The 15888-nt window shown below is 51.0% G+C and overlaps 1 protein-coding gene across 1 annotated transcript; it reads right to left on the reverse strand.

Annotated features, from left to right (window-relative positions):
• Positions 1-105: 105 nt before the first annotated feature.
• Positions 106-15447, reverse strand: LOC117558029 (ice-structuring glycoprotein-like; the record flags this gene model as incomplete). Its single annotated transcript, XM_034233992.1, has 6 exons — positions 106-284; positions 373-509; positions 11548-11711; positions 11816-11914; positions 12247-12556; positions 14295-15447. Coding segments are annotated over 6 exons (2016 nt in total), but the record flags the coding sequence as incomplete, so codon positions are not given.
• Positions 15448-15888: the final 441 nt, after the last annotated feature.

Below are 15888 nucleotides of genomic sequence, written 5' to 3' on the forward strand. Positions count from 1 at the left end.
TTTTATTCAGTTTTCAACATTCTGGCACATGTGTGTTAAGAGTCTTGATTGGCACCAGAGAGAAGACAGAACAATAAAAACCAGGGCTGTGAACCAGTTGGAGAAGTGAAGAAAATAAACTGGTAATTTCTTTAGGGATTGGCTGCCAGGACCTCTTCAAACCAGGAGTGGAACTCACACAGTCTGACGTAGACCCCGGGGTAGTTTGGCTCGGCACATCCCTGACCCCATGACACCAGGCCGTGCACCTCTCCCTCACACACCAGAGGGCTGCCGGAGTCACCCTGGGGATGAAACACAGAGTGTGTGAGCATGTGATTTATTCTTACACACACACACACACATCTGAGAGAAAGTGACTGTAAAACTCACATTGCATGCGTCTTTGCCTCCCTCCATGTATCCGGCACACACCATCCTGGGGGAGATCATGCCGGGATAGGCGTTCTCACAGACCCGCTGGTCCAATATGGGCACGTTCAAACACTGCAGGAGGGTGGGCATGTACACTGTAACATACACAACAGAGGACGTCATAGAAAACTCCTAAAAAACTATTTTTAAGGAAAAGGCTGTCAGATTTTAAAATGTTGTGAAGGTGTCCTTCTTGGGTTGCCGTCCGGAGTTGTCCAATATGTCGGACCATCTCGCACATGCGCAGTACCGATCGGGCAGGGGGACGGATCGGGTAGTGACAGTGACAACAGTCACTACCCGATCTGCAGCTCTGCCCGATCTGCAGTGCGCATGTGCGAGATGGTCCGCCATATTGGACAACTCCGGACGGCAACCCAAGAAGGACACTTGACAAAGTGGCTTTTAGCAAAGCTCAAAAAGAAAACTCGAGAGAGATGAGTTATTTTTATTACAACGTGACTTCACTATTATTTAACAACTCTTTTTATTGGGTTATTTGATTTGGGGTTAAGTACATTGTCAGAATAAGTGAGGAATGAATTTAACTTCTGTTAGACAGCCATATGCCATACATTTTTGCACACATTCACAGTAAATATGTATTCAGTATGAATAATGACAATGTACTTAACCCCAAATAAAAGAACCCAATAAAAAGAGTTGTTAAATAATAGTGAACTCACGTCAGGGGCGGACTGGCCATTGGGAATACCGGGAGTTTCCCCGGTGGGCCGGTGCTGTGTGTGGGCCGGAGGGCCAAAAAAAAAAAAGTTCTTTTTTTTTGCCTAAATCCTACCGGCCCACATTTGTAAGTGTTCCGGCCACTCCCTTTTTTTCTTTTGCTTACCTAAATCCTACCGGCCCACATTTGTAAGTGTTCCGGCCCAGCCCAGCCCAGTGGGGTGTGGCCAGGGTTGGGTTGTAACGGAATACATGTAACGGTGTTATGTAATCAGAATACAAAAATCAAGTAACTGTATTCAGCTCGCGTTACATTTGAAAAACGAGTAATCTGATTACAGTTACTTTCGTAAACCTGAAGTGAATACATGTTGGATTACTTATTGGAATTATTGGTGGAAAGATTTCCTCACAACATTTAATATTCATTACTAAAGGTACAGCCGAATCATCACAGCGCACACAACCGCGCAGATGGACCAAAAAGGGGAGCGTTTGAATTTTTTTTGCGGGTCCGCTCAGTGAAACAATAACAACGTAACATGGAGGAACAAAAGTCTGCGTTTAAATCGTGTGTGTGTGTAGAGGTGTGTGTGGTTAAAACACATCAGCCACACCGCTCTTTAGCCTTTCTAATGATTCTGAAGGTAAACACAGTGAAGGCGGTGCGTGAAAGGCGGTGTGTGAAAGGCACTGCGCGCTCCTCTTCTCAGAGGCTGAGTTAACCCTCCCGCTGCCTCCTGGTGCTGCAGAGATTTCATGAAGTGAAGGAGGTTTTCCTTCTATAAAACAGCTGCGGGCAGCAGATACTGTGAGAGTCACAGACATGAATACATAGATCAAGGCAGACTGGTGCACACAATCTCCTGTTTTGACAATCCGGTGCTTAAACAAATATAGCTCTACACCCCTGGCCGAAATGTCCTTAAAATGAAGTCTGAGTTCGACATTTTAATTAATGTCCTGCCAACACTGGCAGGACAGAAGGCGACACGCCCTTTCTAAGCCATGTCCTCACATCCCAAGCTGCATCCCCAAAAAGTGTATTATGTTGTTACAACAGGGTTCAGGGGGAGTGGCTGTACGGCTGTACCCGTAGGATAGAAATGGGGGAAGTGATGTCTGACTCAGAGGTCGCGCGGCTGTGGAGAAGAACGTGTTGCCCACATTCTGTTACTGAGTTTAGGCTAGTTAGCTAGCAGGTTTATTGTTTCGGGTGCAGTCACTTTTGCCTCCACTTGCTGTTCAAATAAATGTTGAAAGAAAAAGTTAATCTGTTTACAGTTCTGTTTTATATGGGTGTTGAAGAAGAAGAAGAAGAATTGGGAGGGATGAAACCCTCTTTAATGGTCACACATGCAGAGCACACAGCACACACAGTGAAATGTGTTCTCTGCTTTTAACCCATCCTAGTACCAGGAGTCTAGTACTAGGAGCAGTAAGCAGCTATTGTACAGCGCCCGCGGAGCAATGGGAGTGAGGGCGGAAGGGGGATGTCTGGTGCCTTGCTCAAGGGCACCACGGCAGGAGCTGAACTGGGACCTCTCCAAGTAGAAGTCCACACTCCAAATAGGTCTGGTTGGGGACTTGAACCGTCGACCCTACGGCTCACAGTCCAAGCCCCTATAGATTTAGTCCCTAATGTTGCTCTCAAAATGGACCAGATTGATGCATTTAACTTCAACATTTAAAAAAAAATCTTCCCGGGGGAGCTTGCCCCCGGACCCCCCTAGAGGAGGTGAGGTCCACCACCTGCCCACACCCCCTGTTAAATTGTCTCACCCACATTGAGGATGCTTCCTACGCCCATGTTTTATTCCATGTGTCAAGTCAGGCAAATTGGGTCAAAATGTTATTGCATCAATGATCTGTTAACATTAAAATCACTAAATATATGCCGTAACTATTTTGCTCTAGGCAACTCAAGGGCTCAGGTAATGTGATTACTATATGAATAATTGTCCAAAATAACATACAATGCATAGGGTTTTTTGTTAAGTAACATACTTTCGTCCCCGGCCGGCCGATACATGCCGCGCATTAAGTGGGCCTGTCTGTCAATTAATCCCCGGGCCACTTTTTCCCCCCAGTCCGCCCCTGAGTCACGTTGTAATAACAATAACTCATCCCTCTCGAGTTTTCCTTTTGAGCTTTGCCAAAAGCCACTGTGTCAATGTTGTCCTACTTGGGTTCCCGTCCGGAGTTGTCCAATATCGCGGACCATCATGCACACTGCAGATCGGGCAGAGCTGCAGATCGGGTAGTGACAACCTTCCTAACGGAGTGAAATTACCCGGAAGTCCCTCAGTGGCAGCCATGATAAGTGCCGTTCGAATTCTCTAGATGATAGGAAAGGAGGTTTCAAACTTCCTTTATAACCTCCTTTAGCTTAGGAACCACTGGACCTCCCTAAGCGAAAGGAGAGGAGAAAATGCTGCCCCACAATGCCTTGCAGCCGCAGCATTTGACGTCACACAACAGTCGGCCGTTCACGGAAACAATCGATTATGACGGAGAAATTATATCATGAAAGTTACGGTGCTTATTAAGCTTTTTAAAACGTATGTGGTAAGTTGCCAAAGTGCTTTGTTTTGAACGTTCATCAGTATTATAATCAAAAAGAGAAATATGAACGTTAGTTTTTACTGAAATGATCAAATAAAGTCAACATTTCACTGAGCTGTGTGGGGTTTGTTCAACTTTTAAAAGATGTTTGAATGGTGATGTACACAGTGATAGGTGTTAAAGACTAACGTTTATAATAAATACATTTGTATTGATTTTAAGATATTTTCATAGTTCATACAATCATACTGGGATCATTTTTTGTATTAATGTGGACCGGAGGGAGAGGGTGACGAGCATAAGTTTCACTTTCCTTTTTTATTTCAATTCCAACTTTGGTCATGTAGAATATGTTTCTCTGTTGTCCACGTTCATAAAGCATAACACAACAGCATCAGAGCACGGTGCAGAGTCTCTAGATGAGTTTACAGTAGTCCCTCGCTCTTATTAAACATCCATGTTGTAGTCCGCTGTATAGAAAACTGTAGTTTCCATAGTTTCCCCACAGCAGCAGATGCACAAAATGACGTCCGCTGGCGCATCATAAACACGTCGGATAGTGAAAGTGCAGTCGGATTCTCTAAAGCACCGCAGTCTCTTCTCCTAAATCCTTTTGAATTCTCCTATCCACTATCCCTTAACCCCGTGACGTTTCACTCAGAGGTCAAGGAATAGGTGATAGGGTTAGAACTTAGGAGCTGATTTTTAAACTATCCGAACGCAGCCCCGGTATAATTCCACGTGCGAAAACAAAATGTTAGTGGTTTGAAAGTAAACTGAGGTATGGCAAGGAAGTTTACTACAGCTGAGGCTTTGGAGCTGATTTTTCAAGGGGACGATGTTGATCAATTCAGACGAATCTACTCAGCATGCCATGTGTGATTGTGGACAGAAACTAACATGATACTGTGGTGACACGTTATTGGACATAATTCACCTTGCTTATTGTGTTGCCACACGGACCCTTTAGTGGGGAACACCTGTAGCTTTAGCTGCCATTCCTGCTAGCTCATCATGGCAGAGCAGTGCATGTGTTAACCTCTCTGAAGTAATGGATAATAAAGATTGGAACTCCATTCTTAATACACCGCCTCCGACTCTCTTTTCACGGCACTACACTGGTGACCCTGACTTTTCCGAGAAAGTTTCCGGAAAATTAACGAACATGGCTGAGCGCGATGTTTTCATAAAGCTGCCGGAATTCTGGGAGCACACCGCGGAGGCATGGTTCGCACACGTGGAGGCACATTTCGCCTGCCGACAGGTCCGTGACGGGGACCTAAAATACTACCATGTGGTAGCAGCGCTGGGGAGCTCCACGTCATCCAGGTTGGTGGGATTCATCGCAGCCCCCCCACATCTTGGCAAATATGAGGCGATTAAGGCCCTTCTCCTTAAGACATTTAGCTTATCTGCTAAGGAGAGGGCCCGCCAGATACTTGACATTCAAGGCCTAGGAGACAGCAAGCCATCCCAGCTAATGGAGAACATGCTAAATCTGCTAGGGGGGGAAGATCCCCGTATTTTATTCACGGAGATTTTCCTGCGTCACTTGCCTCCCCGGGTACAGACGGCGCTGGCCAACACGCCTGTCACGGAGCCCCGTGCTTTGGCTGAGGAAGTGGATCGTTTTTTCCTGGCTACACAACAGCCCGGGGCAGAGACGTTAGCCGCGACGCTCAGCGGCCCACCGGCAGTCAAGAAAGCGTGGCGGAGGCCGGACACGGCTGTGGCTAGCCGGCGTGGAGACACCGGAGAGTGCGTTTACCACGCACGTTTCGGGACAAGGGCGAAGAGATGCATCGCTCCGTGCAGCTACAAACCCCCGGGAAACGGAGGGGCCGGCGCTCAGTAGTGGCTCTGAGCGTCGGCGGCACGTGCAGGCTCCTCTTCGTCAGCGACAGCGTTTCGGGGAGCCTGTTTCTGTGTGACACGGGCGCTCAACGGAGCGTAGTTCCAGCGTCGAGTGAAGACGTCGCCCGTGGGGGGCACGGACCGCGATTGACGACGGCTAACGGCAGTCCCATTCGCACGTACGGCGTGAGGCCTATGTGTTTGTGCATCGGAGGACAGCGTTTCAGCTGGGATTTTGTGACAGCGGACATTTATTTTTCCCTCCTCGGAGCGGATTTTTTGTGTGCTCATGGACTCTTAGTGGACGTTAAGAATAGGCGTTTGGTTGATGCCTTAACGTTTTCTTCCCTCGTGTGCACACTTGGCAGCGCAGCGTACGACGGGCTGTCAGGCTCGCTGTCAGGTGCAGACACGTTTCTCAGACTGTTGGCCAAGTTTCCAGACCTGTCGCTACCCACCTTCTCTGCGCTTACCACTAAGCATGGCGTGGAACACCACGTCACTACCGGGGGGCCTCCTGTCTACGCCAGGGCCCGGCGGTTGAACCCTTCTAAGCTGGCTGTAGCGAGGGCGGAGTTCGCAACCATGGAGCGCCTGGGCATTGTCCGCCGCTCCGACAGTCCTTGGGCTTCCCCCCTGCACGTCGTTCCCAAATCGAACGGCGGGTTCCGCCCGTGCGGGGATTACCGCCGACTCAACGACGCCACTACGCCTGACCGCTATCCGGTGCCGCACATTCAGGACTTTTCGGCGCATCTGGCCGGTACGGGGGTGTTTTCCAAGGTGGACCTGGTGCGTGGATACCACCAGGTGCCCATGCACCCACTGGACATTCCCAAGACAGCAGTGATAACGCCTTTTGGACTTTTTGAGTTCCTGCGGATGCCTTTTGGACTCAAGAATGCCGCTCAGACGTTCCAGCGCCTGATGGATTCGGTGCTGCGGGACCTGCCGTTTGTGTTTGTTTACCTCGACGACATACTCGTCGCCAGCGCTTCAGTGCAGGAGCACCTGTCCCACCTCCGAGCCCTTTTCACACGGCTCAACGAACACGGATTAATCATCAATCCTGCAAAGTGCCAGTTCGGGGTGTCGGACATCGATTTCCTGGGGCACCGCGTCACCAAGGGCGGTGCGACACCTCTGCCAGCGAAGGTGGAGGCTGTTGCGGCGTTTCCTCGCCCGCTCACAGCCCGGTCGCTCCGTGAGTTTCTGGGGATGGTGACTTTCTACCACCGTTTCATCGCCCGGGCCGCACACATCATGCGGCCGCTGTATGAAGCGTTGAAAGGCAAGACCCCCGTCCAGGAGATCGACTGGACAGCAGAGGCGGACGGCGCTTTTGCTGAGGTCAAGACCGCGTTGGCTCAGGCGGCTTTGCTGGCACACCCATCATCTACGGCTCCCATCTCCATCACCACGGACGCGTCAGACTACGCGGTCGGCGCAGTGCACGAGCAGTGGGTGGAGGGCGCTTGGCAGCCGCTCGCCTTTTTCAGCCGCCAGCTGACGCCTAGAGAACGCAAATACAGCGCCTTTGACCGGGAGCTCCTCGGACTTTATTTGGCCGTGCGGCACTTCCGTTTCATGCTGGAAGGCCGTGAATTTACGGCGTTTGTCGACCACAAGCCGCTCACCTTTGCCATGTCAAAAGTGGCGGAGCCTTGGTCGGCACGTCAGCAGCGGCAGCTGTCCTACATATCGGAGTTCACTACGGACATTAAGCACGTGGCTGGCAAGTCGAACCTGGTTGCTGATTGCCTCTCCAGGGTCGTCATCGGTGCCGTCCAGTTGGGCCTGGACTATACTCGCATGGCGGCAGACCAGGTCACAGATCCCGGCGTCCAGGCCCTGAAGGTGGAGAGCGCGGGGCTGCGCTTGGAGGACGTGGTGTTCGGCGACGCGGGCATTACTCTCCTGTGTGACGTCTCTACGGGCCTGGCGCGGCCTGTCGTCCCTGCCAGCTGGAGGCGTCCTGTGTTCGAGGCTGTGCACGGCCTGTCACACCCCGGCGTTAAACCTTCGGTCCGTTTGGTAGCGGCGAAGTTCGTTTGGCAAGGACTGAAAAGGGACGTGAGGACTTGGGCCAGGGAGTGCGTGGCTTGTCAACGCGCTAAGGTGCACCGCCACACGAAGGCCCCGTTGGAGCGTTTCCTGGTGCCTGAGAGGAGGTTTGATCACGTCAACATTGACCTGGTTGGTCCGTTGCCTTCCTCTCAGGGGTTTTCCTACCTCCTCACCATGGTGGACAGGACGACCCGTTGGCCGGAGGCGGTTCCGCTCGTTTCGACATCAGCCGCAGACGTTGCCCGGGCCTTCATTGCAACGTGGGTGTGTCGTTTTGGCACCCCGTCAGACATTTCCTCAGACAGGGGCTCTCAGTTCACGTCCGAGCTCTGGAACGCTGTGGCAGGCGGTTTGGGGGTTAAGCTGCACAGGACTACCGCTTACCACCCTCAGGCTAACGGTCTCTGCGAGGGCTTTCATCGCTCCATGAAGGCGGCCCTCAAGGCCGGCTTTACGGACGGTAACTGGGTCGACAAGCTGCCCTGGGTGATGCTGGGCCTGAGGACCGCACCTAAGGAAGATCTGCAGTGTTCTACAGCGGAGATGGTCTACGGTCAGCCGCTGAGAGTTCCGGGGGATTTCCTCCCAAATGCATCGGCTCCCTGGTCGGCGTCGGCCCAGCGGGCTTTCCTGCGTGACGCCGCTGAGGCCTTTGTTCCGATCCCTACTACTCAGCACGGTACTCAGGTGTCCCAGGTTCCCGCAGAGCTCCGCTCGGCGGAGCACGTGTTCATCCGGCACGATGCGCACAGAGGCCCCCTGCAGCCCCCTTATGATGGGCCTTTCCGGGTCTTGGAGCACGGGGACAAGCACCTGGTGGTCGACCTGGGTGGCAAGGCCGAGCACGTCTCGGTTGACCGGGTGAAGGCTGCTCACCTGGACTTGGACCAGCCTGTGGTGCTGGCTCGACCTCCGCGACGGGGCCGCCCCCCGGCCTCGTCCCCTGTCACGGATTTAAGACCTGTTGTCCCGGTCCCTCCCCTTCCGGGGGCCGCACAGGCGGGAGTCACTTTTCCGACTCCCGTGCTCAGGAGTCGTGGGGGTCGGCGTGTCGTTCCTCCCCGCCATGCTGATTTTGTTTATGTGTGAATTCTGGGGGGGCTTGTGTGGTGACACGTTATTGGACATAATTCACCTTGCTTATTGTGTTGCCACACGGACCCTTTAGTGGGGAACACCTGTAGCTTTAGCTGCCATTCCTGCTAGCTCATCATGGCAGAGCAGTGCATGTGTTAACCTCTCTGAAGTAATGGATAATAAAGATTGGAACTCCATTCTTAATACACCGCCTCCGACTCTCTTTTCACGGCACTACAATACAGTATATGTGTAATCTTGACAAAAACATTACAATTCCTTGCAAAGAAACGCCCATGGACACTGCCCAAAGATAATGGGCATAACTAATGAACAGAAGAAGTTAGAATCTTCTAATCAGTTCTGATACAATGATAATACATGTGTGCAATTGTCTGTGTTGAATGTAATTTATGACAGGGTAGGAGTGCTGTTTTATCTGCATATGAGTCCAGGTGGCCACCCTGGAGGTTGAAGTCTGATCGAAACACCCACATCATTGTGTCGTAAATAGCGGAATACGACCTGCATATGGGAGAGTCTTGAGCCCATTCAGCCGTGGCCCACCTCTGCCGGTGAGGTGGGAGACCAAGAAGGCGATCTTGGCTTCCTCGGAAACAAACGCCGCTGGGTTGTGTTTATAGTGTAGATCACACTGGACCAGGAACATTCTGCAGTTTCCAGACTCCCCGGAAAACCTCTCTGGTGATGCCAACCGAAGTGGAACAAATGCTGAGCGAACCTCGGCCTGGCCAGCTGCAGGATCGACGGGACGTGGCGCCGTCGGCACATCTGGAGTCTCTAGACGTGTGAGGATCTGTTGAAGCTGTGTCGCCAGCTGATTGCCGCGGTTACGGCGGTCTGCAAACCTTCCTGGCGTTCCGACAAACCTCTTACTCCGTGCCCAATAGCTGTTAGCTGCTCTTGATGTTGGTGAATTAAACTGCCTTGGGCAAACAAAGCAGTCTGGAGCGCTTTTGGGTCGGCTCGGTCAATTTTTGGTCAGTTCGTTATGTCAGGACCTCGACACAAACTGATGAACCCAAATGCACGACCCAGAAACAAAGTCTTGAATATAAAATAAGTATATTTATTTTTCACAGTGTAGGTAATCCATCTTGAAGGTGGGGTAGGTTTGAGAAACCGGCTCGAGATACACTTTTTGTTATATTCCATGGAATGCTCTTAACATCCCGATAGCAATGAATATCTTAAGTGCTTCGACAAAAAATCCATACAAAATTTCCTCTGTGGAAGCCGTATACTGTAAAAAGCATGACCAATCATTTTAGCCGGCCCGGCTAAAATAACTGGATGGCCTACCTGCCTGTCAGCCTTCCATCTGTGCACAACCTTATCTCGTGCCCTCATTGGTCATGTGCGCGTTCGTGTTTGTTGGAGGAGGGGCTCTGTAAGGAAGTAGCAGATTTGTTCCGGCTGTGTATTTTCAAATTCTAGCGCGAGCTGGTTTCCCCAAAATGACCTACCCCACCTTTTACCAGACAGGAGTATTTAAACATGAGGTGAGTGGGAACAGGTTTGAAAACAACATCATGACCTGTTCACTGGGATGGTCTCATTAAAGGTCCCCTATTATACTGTTTTTCATCAATATATATAGGTCTCAGACAGGCGCGGACTGGGACTAAAAAATAGCCCGGGACTCTCGACCGGTACCGCCGGCCCACCTCGGTACCGCAAGTAAATACCGCCAAAAAATTGTTATGACATCATAAAGTGAGTGTTGGGGAAAAAGCCATATCATGCCCTCGACCTGGAACACACTTCAGCAGGAACTTAAGCTGACCAGTTTGATACCAATCACGGATTTTAAACAAATTTTAATTAATTAAAAGCTGGATAAATCAACTGTGGGTGTTTGCACCTGCTATATCTGACTACTGTATATGGATTTCAATGACTACTTTTTTACGATGTTGTATTTTACGACATAATTACACTAGCTATGTTAGTTTGACAATAAAGAACCTTGAACCTTGAACCTTTAGTGTTGCCTCTGTATTTAGGCAAGGCAAGTTTATTTATATAGCACCTTTCAACACAAGGCAATTCAAGGTGCTTTACAAAAATGAAAGACATTCAGACAAAGGCATTTAAAAACAGTGAAAGATAATAAAAGAAAAAGACATGAAAAAAAAGTACATGAATAAAAAAGTACATGAATAAAAAGTTACAGTGCAGTTTAAGATATGAATAGTTCACACAGAAGTTCCACTTTACTGATGAACACAACGGCTCAGTTTCAATTAAAAGCAGCGACAAAAAGACAAGTCTTCAGCCTGGATTTAAAAGTAGTAAGAGTTGCAGCGGACCTGCAGGTTGGGAGTTTGTTCCAGATATTTGGAGCATAATAACTGAACGCTGCTTTACCATGTTTAGTTCTGACTCTGGGGACAGAAAGCTGACGAGTCCCTGAAGACCTGAGAGATCTGGATGGTTCATAATTTAGCAGAAGATCAGAAATGTATTTTGGGCCTAAACCATTCAGTGCTTTATAAACCAGCAGCAGTATTTTGAAATCTATTCTTTGACACACAGGAGGTTTAGTGTCCAGTCTGTCTGTAACTTTGTGTGGTAGTGTTACCAGGTCTCTCTTGAAAATGAGACCTTGTGTCTCAATGAGATGTTATACCTGTATAAATAAATAAGGAAAAAAAAGCCAACATCTGATCAGCTCATTTTCAGACAGCTTTTTATATAAATGGATCAGGAAAGAAAGTGAGCAACATTTTTGTCCTGAAACTTTCAGAATCTCAGGGGACACATGTTCATGCATAAAAGACATGGAAAAGTGGATTTTGCATAATAGGTGACCTATACATCTGTTGTTAAGCTGTACAATACAACACATAATAATCAACCCACCCTCTCCTCCAAGGTTGGTGTTACCCCAGCCGGACACAGAGCAGGAAAGCCCCCGATAGGGACACCTTGTGGGCAACGGGATGGGGGCGACCGCCTCCGTCACCTCCACTGGGTGGTACAGCTTGATCAACATTATGTCGAAATCCAGAGTCTGGTAGTCATAGCTGCATACAGAAAATACAAAACACGCTTTAGACAGCAGCTGTTCCTCTCCAATTTTGGGTATTCAAAGAGAAGAAGAGGGGGATTTTTTAAATGTTTCCCTCACCTAGGATGCCGGATGATGGTGTTGGACTTCATGAGCTGCTCTGTTCCCTCAAACACTCGCAAGTTGTGATCGCCCAGAATGACCTGCATGGAATAGGGACTTATAGAGGAGGTACAACGTTATAGAAACATGTGGAAGCAGTGAAAGCTTTCACTATTATGTTCTCTAATATCTCTACAACACTCTTAATCTCTAAATGTTCTGCATTTTTCAAAGACCACACTCTTTTTTTTAAATATTTAAAGCCAAACACACATTTAACATGTCTGCGATCCATGCTCATTGATTGATATTTAGATTTTTTTTAAATGAAGACAAAAAAATGCATAAATGTCTAGCAAGATAATCTATAAAAAAACTAAAGACCTTTGGAACAAATTCCAAAACGCATATTTAATTTATTTATTTAAAACCCATCAATGTTTACTTACTTGTACCTACAGTGGGCAACAGAGAGCACCCACTGGTTGTTGATCAGCACCCCGCCACAGAAGTGGTACCCGTAGTTGAGGGAGGCCATGTATGGACGAGAGTGAGGCGAACACTCATAACCGCCAATGATCCTGCCATCTTCACGGGGAACTGCAGCTGTTGCCGCTGTTGCCGCTGTTGCCGCTGTGGCAGCTGTTGCCGCTGTGGCAGCTGTTGCCGCTGTGGCAGCTGTTGCCGCTGTTGCAGCTGTTGCCGCTGTTGCCGGTGTTGCAGGTGTTGCTGCTGTTGCAGGTGTTGCTGCTGTTGCCGGTGTTGCCGGTGTTGCAGGTGTTGCTGCTGTTGCAGGTGTTGCAGGTGTTGCCGGTGTTGCAGCTGTTGCAGGTGTTGCTGCTGTTGCAGGTGTTGCAGGTGTTGCTGCTGTTGCAGGTGTTGCAGGTGTTGCCGGTTGTTGCCGGTGTTGCAGGTGTTGCCGGTGTTGCAGGTGTTGCAGGTGTTGCAGCTGTTGCAGGTGTTGCAGGTGTTGCTGCTGTTGCAGGTGTTGCAGGTGTTGCCGGTGTTGCCGGTGTTGCAGGTGTTGCAGCTGTTGCAGGTGTTGCAGGTGTTGCAGGTGTTGCAGGTGTTGCCGGTGTTGCAGGTGTTGCTGCTGTTGCAGGTGTTGCTGCTGTTGCAGGTGTTGCCGGTGTTGCCGGTGTTGCAGCTGTTGCAGGTGTTGCTGCTGTTGCAGGTGTTGCAGGTGTTGCAGGTGTTGCTGCTGTTGCAGGTGTTGCAGCTGTTGCAGGTGTTGCTGCTGTTGCAGGTGTTGCAGGTGTTGCCGGTGTTGCCGGTGTTGCAGGTGTTGCTGCTGTTGCAGGTGTTGCCGGTGTTGCCGGTGTTGCCGGTGTTGCAGGTGTTGCTGCTGTTGCTGCTGTTGCAGGTGTTGCCGGTGTTGCCGGTGTTGCAGCTGTTGCAGGTGTTGCCGGTGTTGCAGGTGTTGCCGGTGTTGCCGGTGTTGCAGCTGTTGCAGGTGTTGCTGCTGTTGCAGGTGTTGCAGGTGTTGCAGGTGTTGCAGCTGTTGCAGGTGTTGCTGCTGTTGCAGGTGTTGCAGGTGTTGCCGGTGTTGCCGGTGTTGCAGGTGTTGCTGCTGTTGCAGGTGTTGCTGCTGTTGCAGGTGTTGCAGGTGTTGCCGGTGTTGCAGGTGTTGCTGCTGTTGCTGCTGTTGCAGGTGTTGCCGGTGTTGCAGGTGTTGCTGCTGTTGCAGGTGTTGCTGCTGTTGCAGGTGTTGCCGGTGTTGCCGGTGTTGCAGGTGTTGCAGGTGTTGCTGCTGTTGCAGGTGTTGCAGCTGTTGCAGGTGTTGCTGCTGTTGCAGGTGTTGCAGCTGTTGCAGGTGTTGCTGCTGTTGCAGGTGTTGCAGCTGTTGCAGGTGTTGCTGCTGTTGCAGGTGTTGCAGGTGTTGCCGGTGTTGCCGGTGTTGCAGCTGTTGCAGGTGTTGCTGCTGTTGCAGGTGTTGCCGGTGTTGCAGGTGTTGCTGCTGTTGCAGGTGTTGCAGCTGTTGCAGGTGTTGCTGCTGTTGCAGGTGTTGCAGGTGTTGCAGGTGTTGCAGGTGTTGCTGCTGTTGCTGCTGTTGCTGCTGTTGCAGGTGTTGCAGGTGTTGCAGGTGTTGCTGCTGTTGCAGGTGTTGCAGGTGTTGCTGCTGTTGCTGCTGTTGCTGCTGTTGCAGGTGTTGCAGGTGTTGCCGGTGTTGCTGCTGTTGCAGGTGTTGCAGGTGTTGCTGCTGTTGCAGGTGTTGCTGCTGTTGCCGGTGTTGCTGCTGTTGCTGCTGTTGCTGCTGTTGCTGCTGTTGCCGGTGTTGCAGGTGTTGCCGGTGTTGCAGGTGTTGCTGCTGTTGCAGGTGTTGCTGCTGTTGCTGCTGTTGCTGCTGTTGCTGCTGTTGCAGGTGTTGCAGGTGTTGCCGGTGTTGCTGCTGTTGCAGGTGTTGCTGCTGTTGCTGCTGTTGCTGCTGTTGCTGCTGTTGCAGGTGTTGCAGGTGTTGCCGGTGTTGCAGGTGTTGCCGGTGTTGCAGGTGTTGCTGCTGTTGCAGGTGTTGCTGCTGTTGCTGCTGTTGCTGCTGTTGCTGCTGTTGCAGGTGTTGCAGGTGTTGCCGGTGTTGCTGCTGTTGCAGGTGTTGCTGCTGTTGCAGGTGTTGCAGGTGTTGCAGGTGTTGCTGGTGTTGCAGCTGTTGCTGCTGTTGCAGGTGTTGCCGGTGTTGCAGGTGTTGCAGCTGTTGCTGCTGTTGCAGGTGTTGCCGGTGTTGCAGGTGTTGCAGGTGTTGCTGCTGTTGCAGGTGTTGCAGGTGTTGCAGGTGTTGCTGCTGTTGAAGGTGTTGCAGCTGTTGCTGCTGTTGCAGGTGTTGCAGGTGTTGCAGCTGTTGCAGGTGTTGCTGCTGTTGCAGGTGTTGCAGGTGTTGCTGCTGTTGCTGCTGTTGCTGCTGTTGCAGCTGTTGCAGCTGTTGCTGCTGTTGCTGCTGTTGCTGCTGTTGCAGGTGTTGCAGCTGTTGCAGGTGTTGCTGCTGTTGCAGGTGTTGCAGGTGTTGCAGGTGTTGCTGCTGTTGCAGGTGTTGCTGCTGTTGCAGGTGTTGCAGGTGTTGCAGGTGTTGCTGCTGTTGCTGCTGTTGCAGGTGTTGCAGGTGTTGCAGGTGTTGCTGCTGTTGCAGGTGTTGCCGGTGTTGCAGGTGTTGCTGCTGTTGCAGGTGTTGCAGGTGTTGCAGGTGTTGCTGCTGTTGCTGCTGTTGCAGGTGTTGCCGGTGTTGCAGGTGTTGCAGGTGTTGCTGCTGTTGCAGGTGTTGCAGCTGTTGCTGCTGTTGCAGGTGTTGCAGGTGTTGCAGGTGTTGCTGCTGTTGCTGCTGTTGCAGGTGTTGCTGCTGTTGCAGGTGTTGCAGGTGTTGCTGCTGTTGCTGCTGTTGCAGGTGTTGCTGCTGTTGCCGGTGTTGCAGCTGTTGCAGGTGTTGCTGCTGTTGCAGGTGTTGCAGGTGTTGCTGCTGTTGCTGCTGTTGCAGGTGTTGCTGCTGTTGCCGGTGTTGCAGGTGTTGCAGGTGTTGCAGGTGTTGCTGCTGTTGCCGGTGTTGCAGGTGTTGCAGCTGTTGCAGGTGTTGCTGCTGTTGCAGGTGTTGCTGCTGTTGCCGGTGTTGCAGCTGTTGCCGGTGTTGCTGCTGTTGCAGGTGTTGCTGCTGTTGCCGGTGTTGCAGCTGTTGCAGGGTGTTGCTGCTGTTGCAGGTGTTGCAGGTGTTGCAGGTGTTGCTGCTGTTGCAGGTGTTGCTGCTGTTGCCGGTGTTGCCGGTGTTGCTGCTGTTGCAGGTGTTGCTGCTGTTGCAGGTGTTGCTGCTGTTGCCGGTGTTGCTGCTGTTGCAGGTGTTGCAGGTGTTGCTGCTGTTGCAGGTGTTGCAGCTGTTGCAGGTGTTGCAGGTGTTGCTGCTGTTGCAGGTGTTGCCGGTGTTGCCGGTGTTTGCCGGTGTTGCAGGTGTTGCTGCTGTTGCCGGTGTTGCAGGTGTTGCTGCTGTTGCAGGTGTTGCCGGTGTTGCCGGTGTTGCAGGTGTTGCTGCTGTTGCTGCTGTTGCAGGTGTTGCCGGTGTTGCAGGTGTTGCTGCTGTTGCAGGTGTTGCCGGTGTTGCCGGTGTTGCAGCTGTTGCA

The sequence above is a fragment of the Gymnodraco acuticeps genome, unplaced genomic scaffold (genome assembly GCF_902827175.1).
Source record: "Gymnodraco acuticeps unplaced genomic scaffold, fGymAcu1.1, whole genome shotgun sequence".
NCBI lineage: Eukaryota > Metazoa > Chordata > Actinopteri > Perciformes > Bathydraconidae > Gymnodraco > Gymnodraco acuticeps.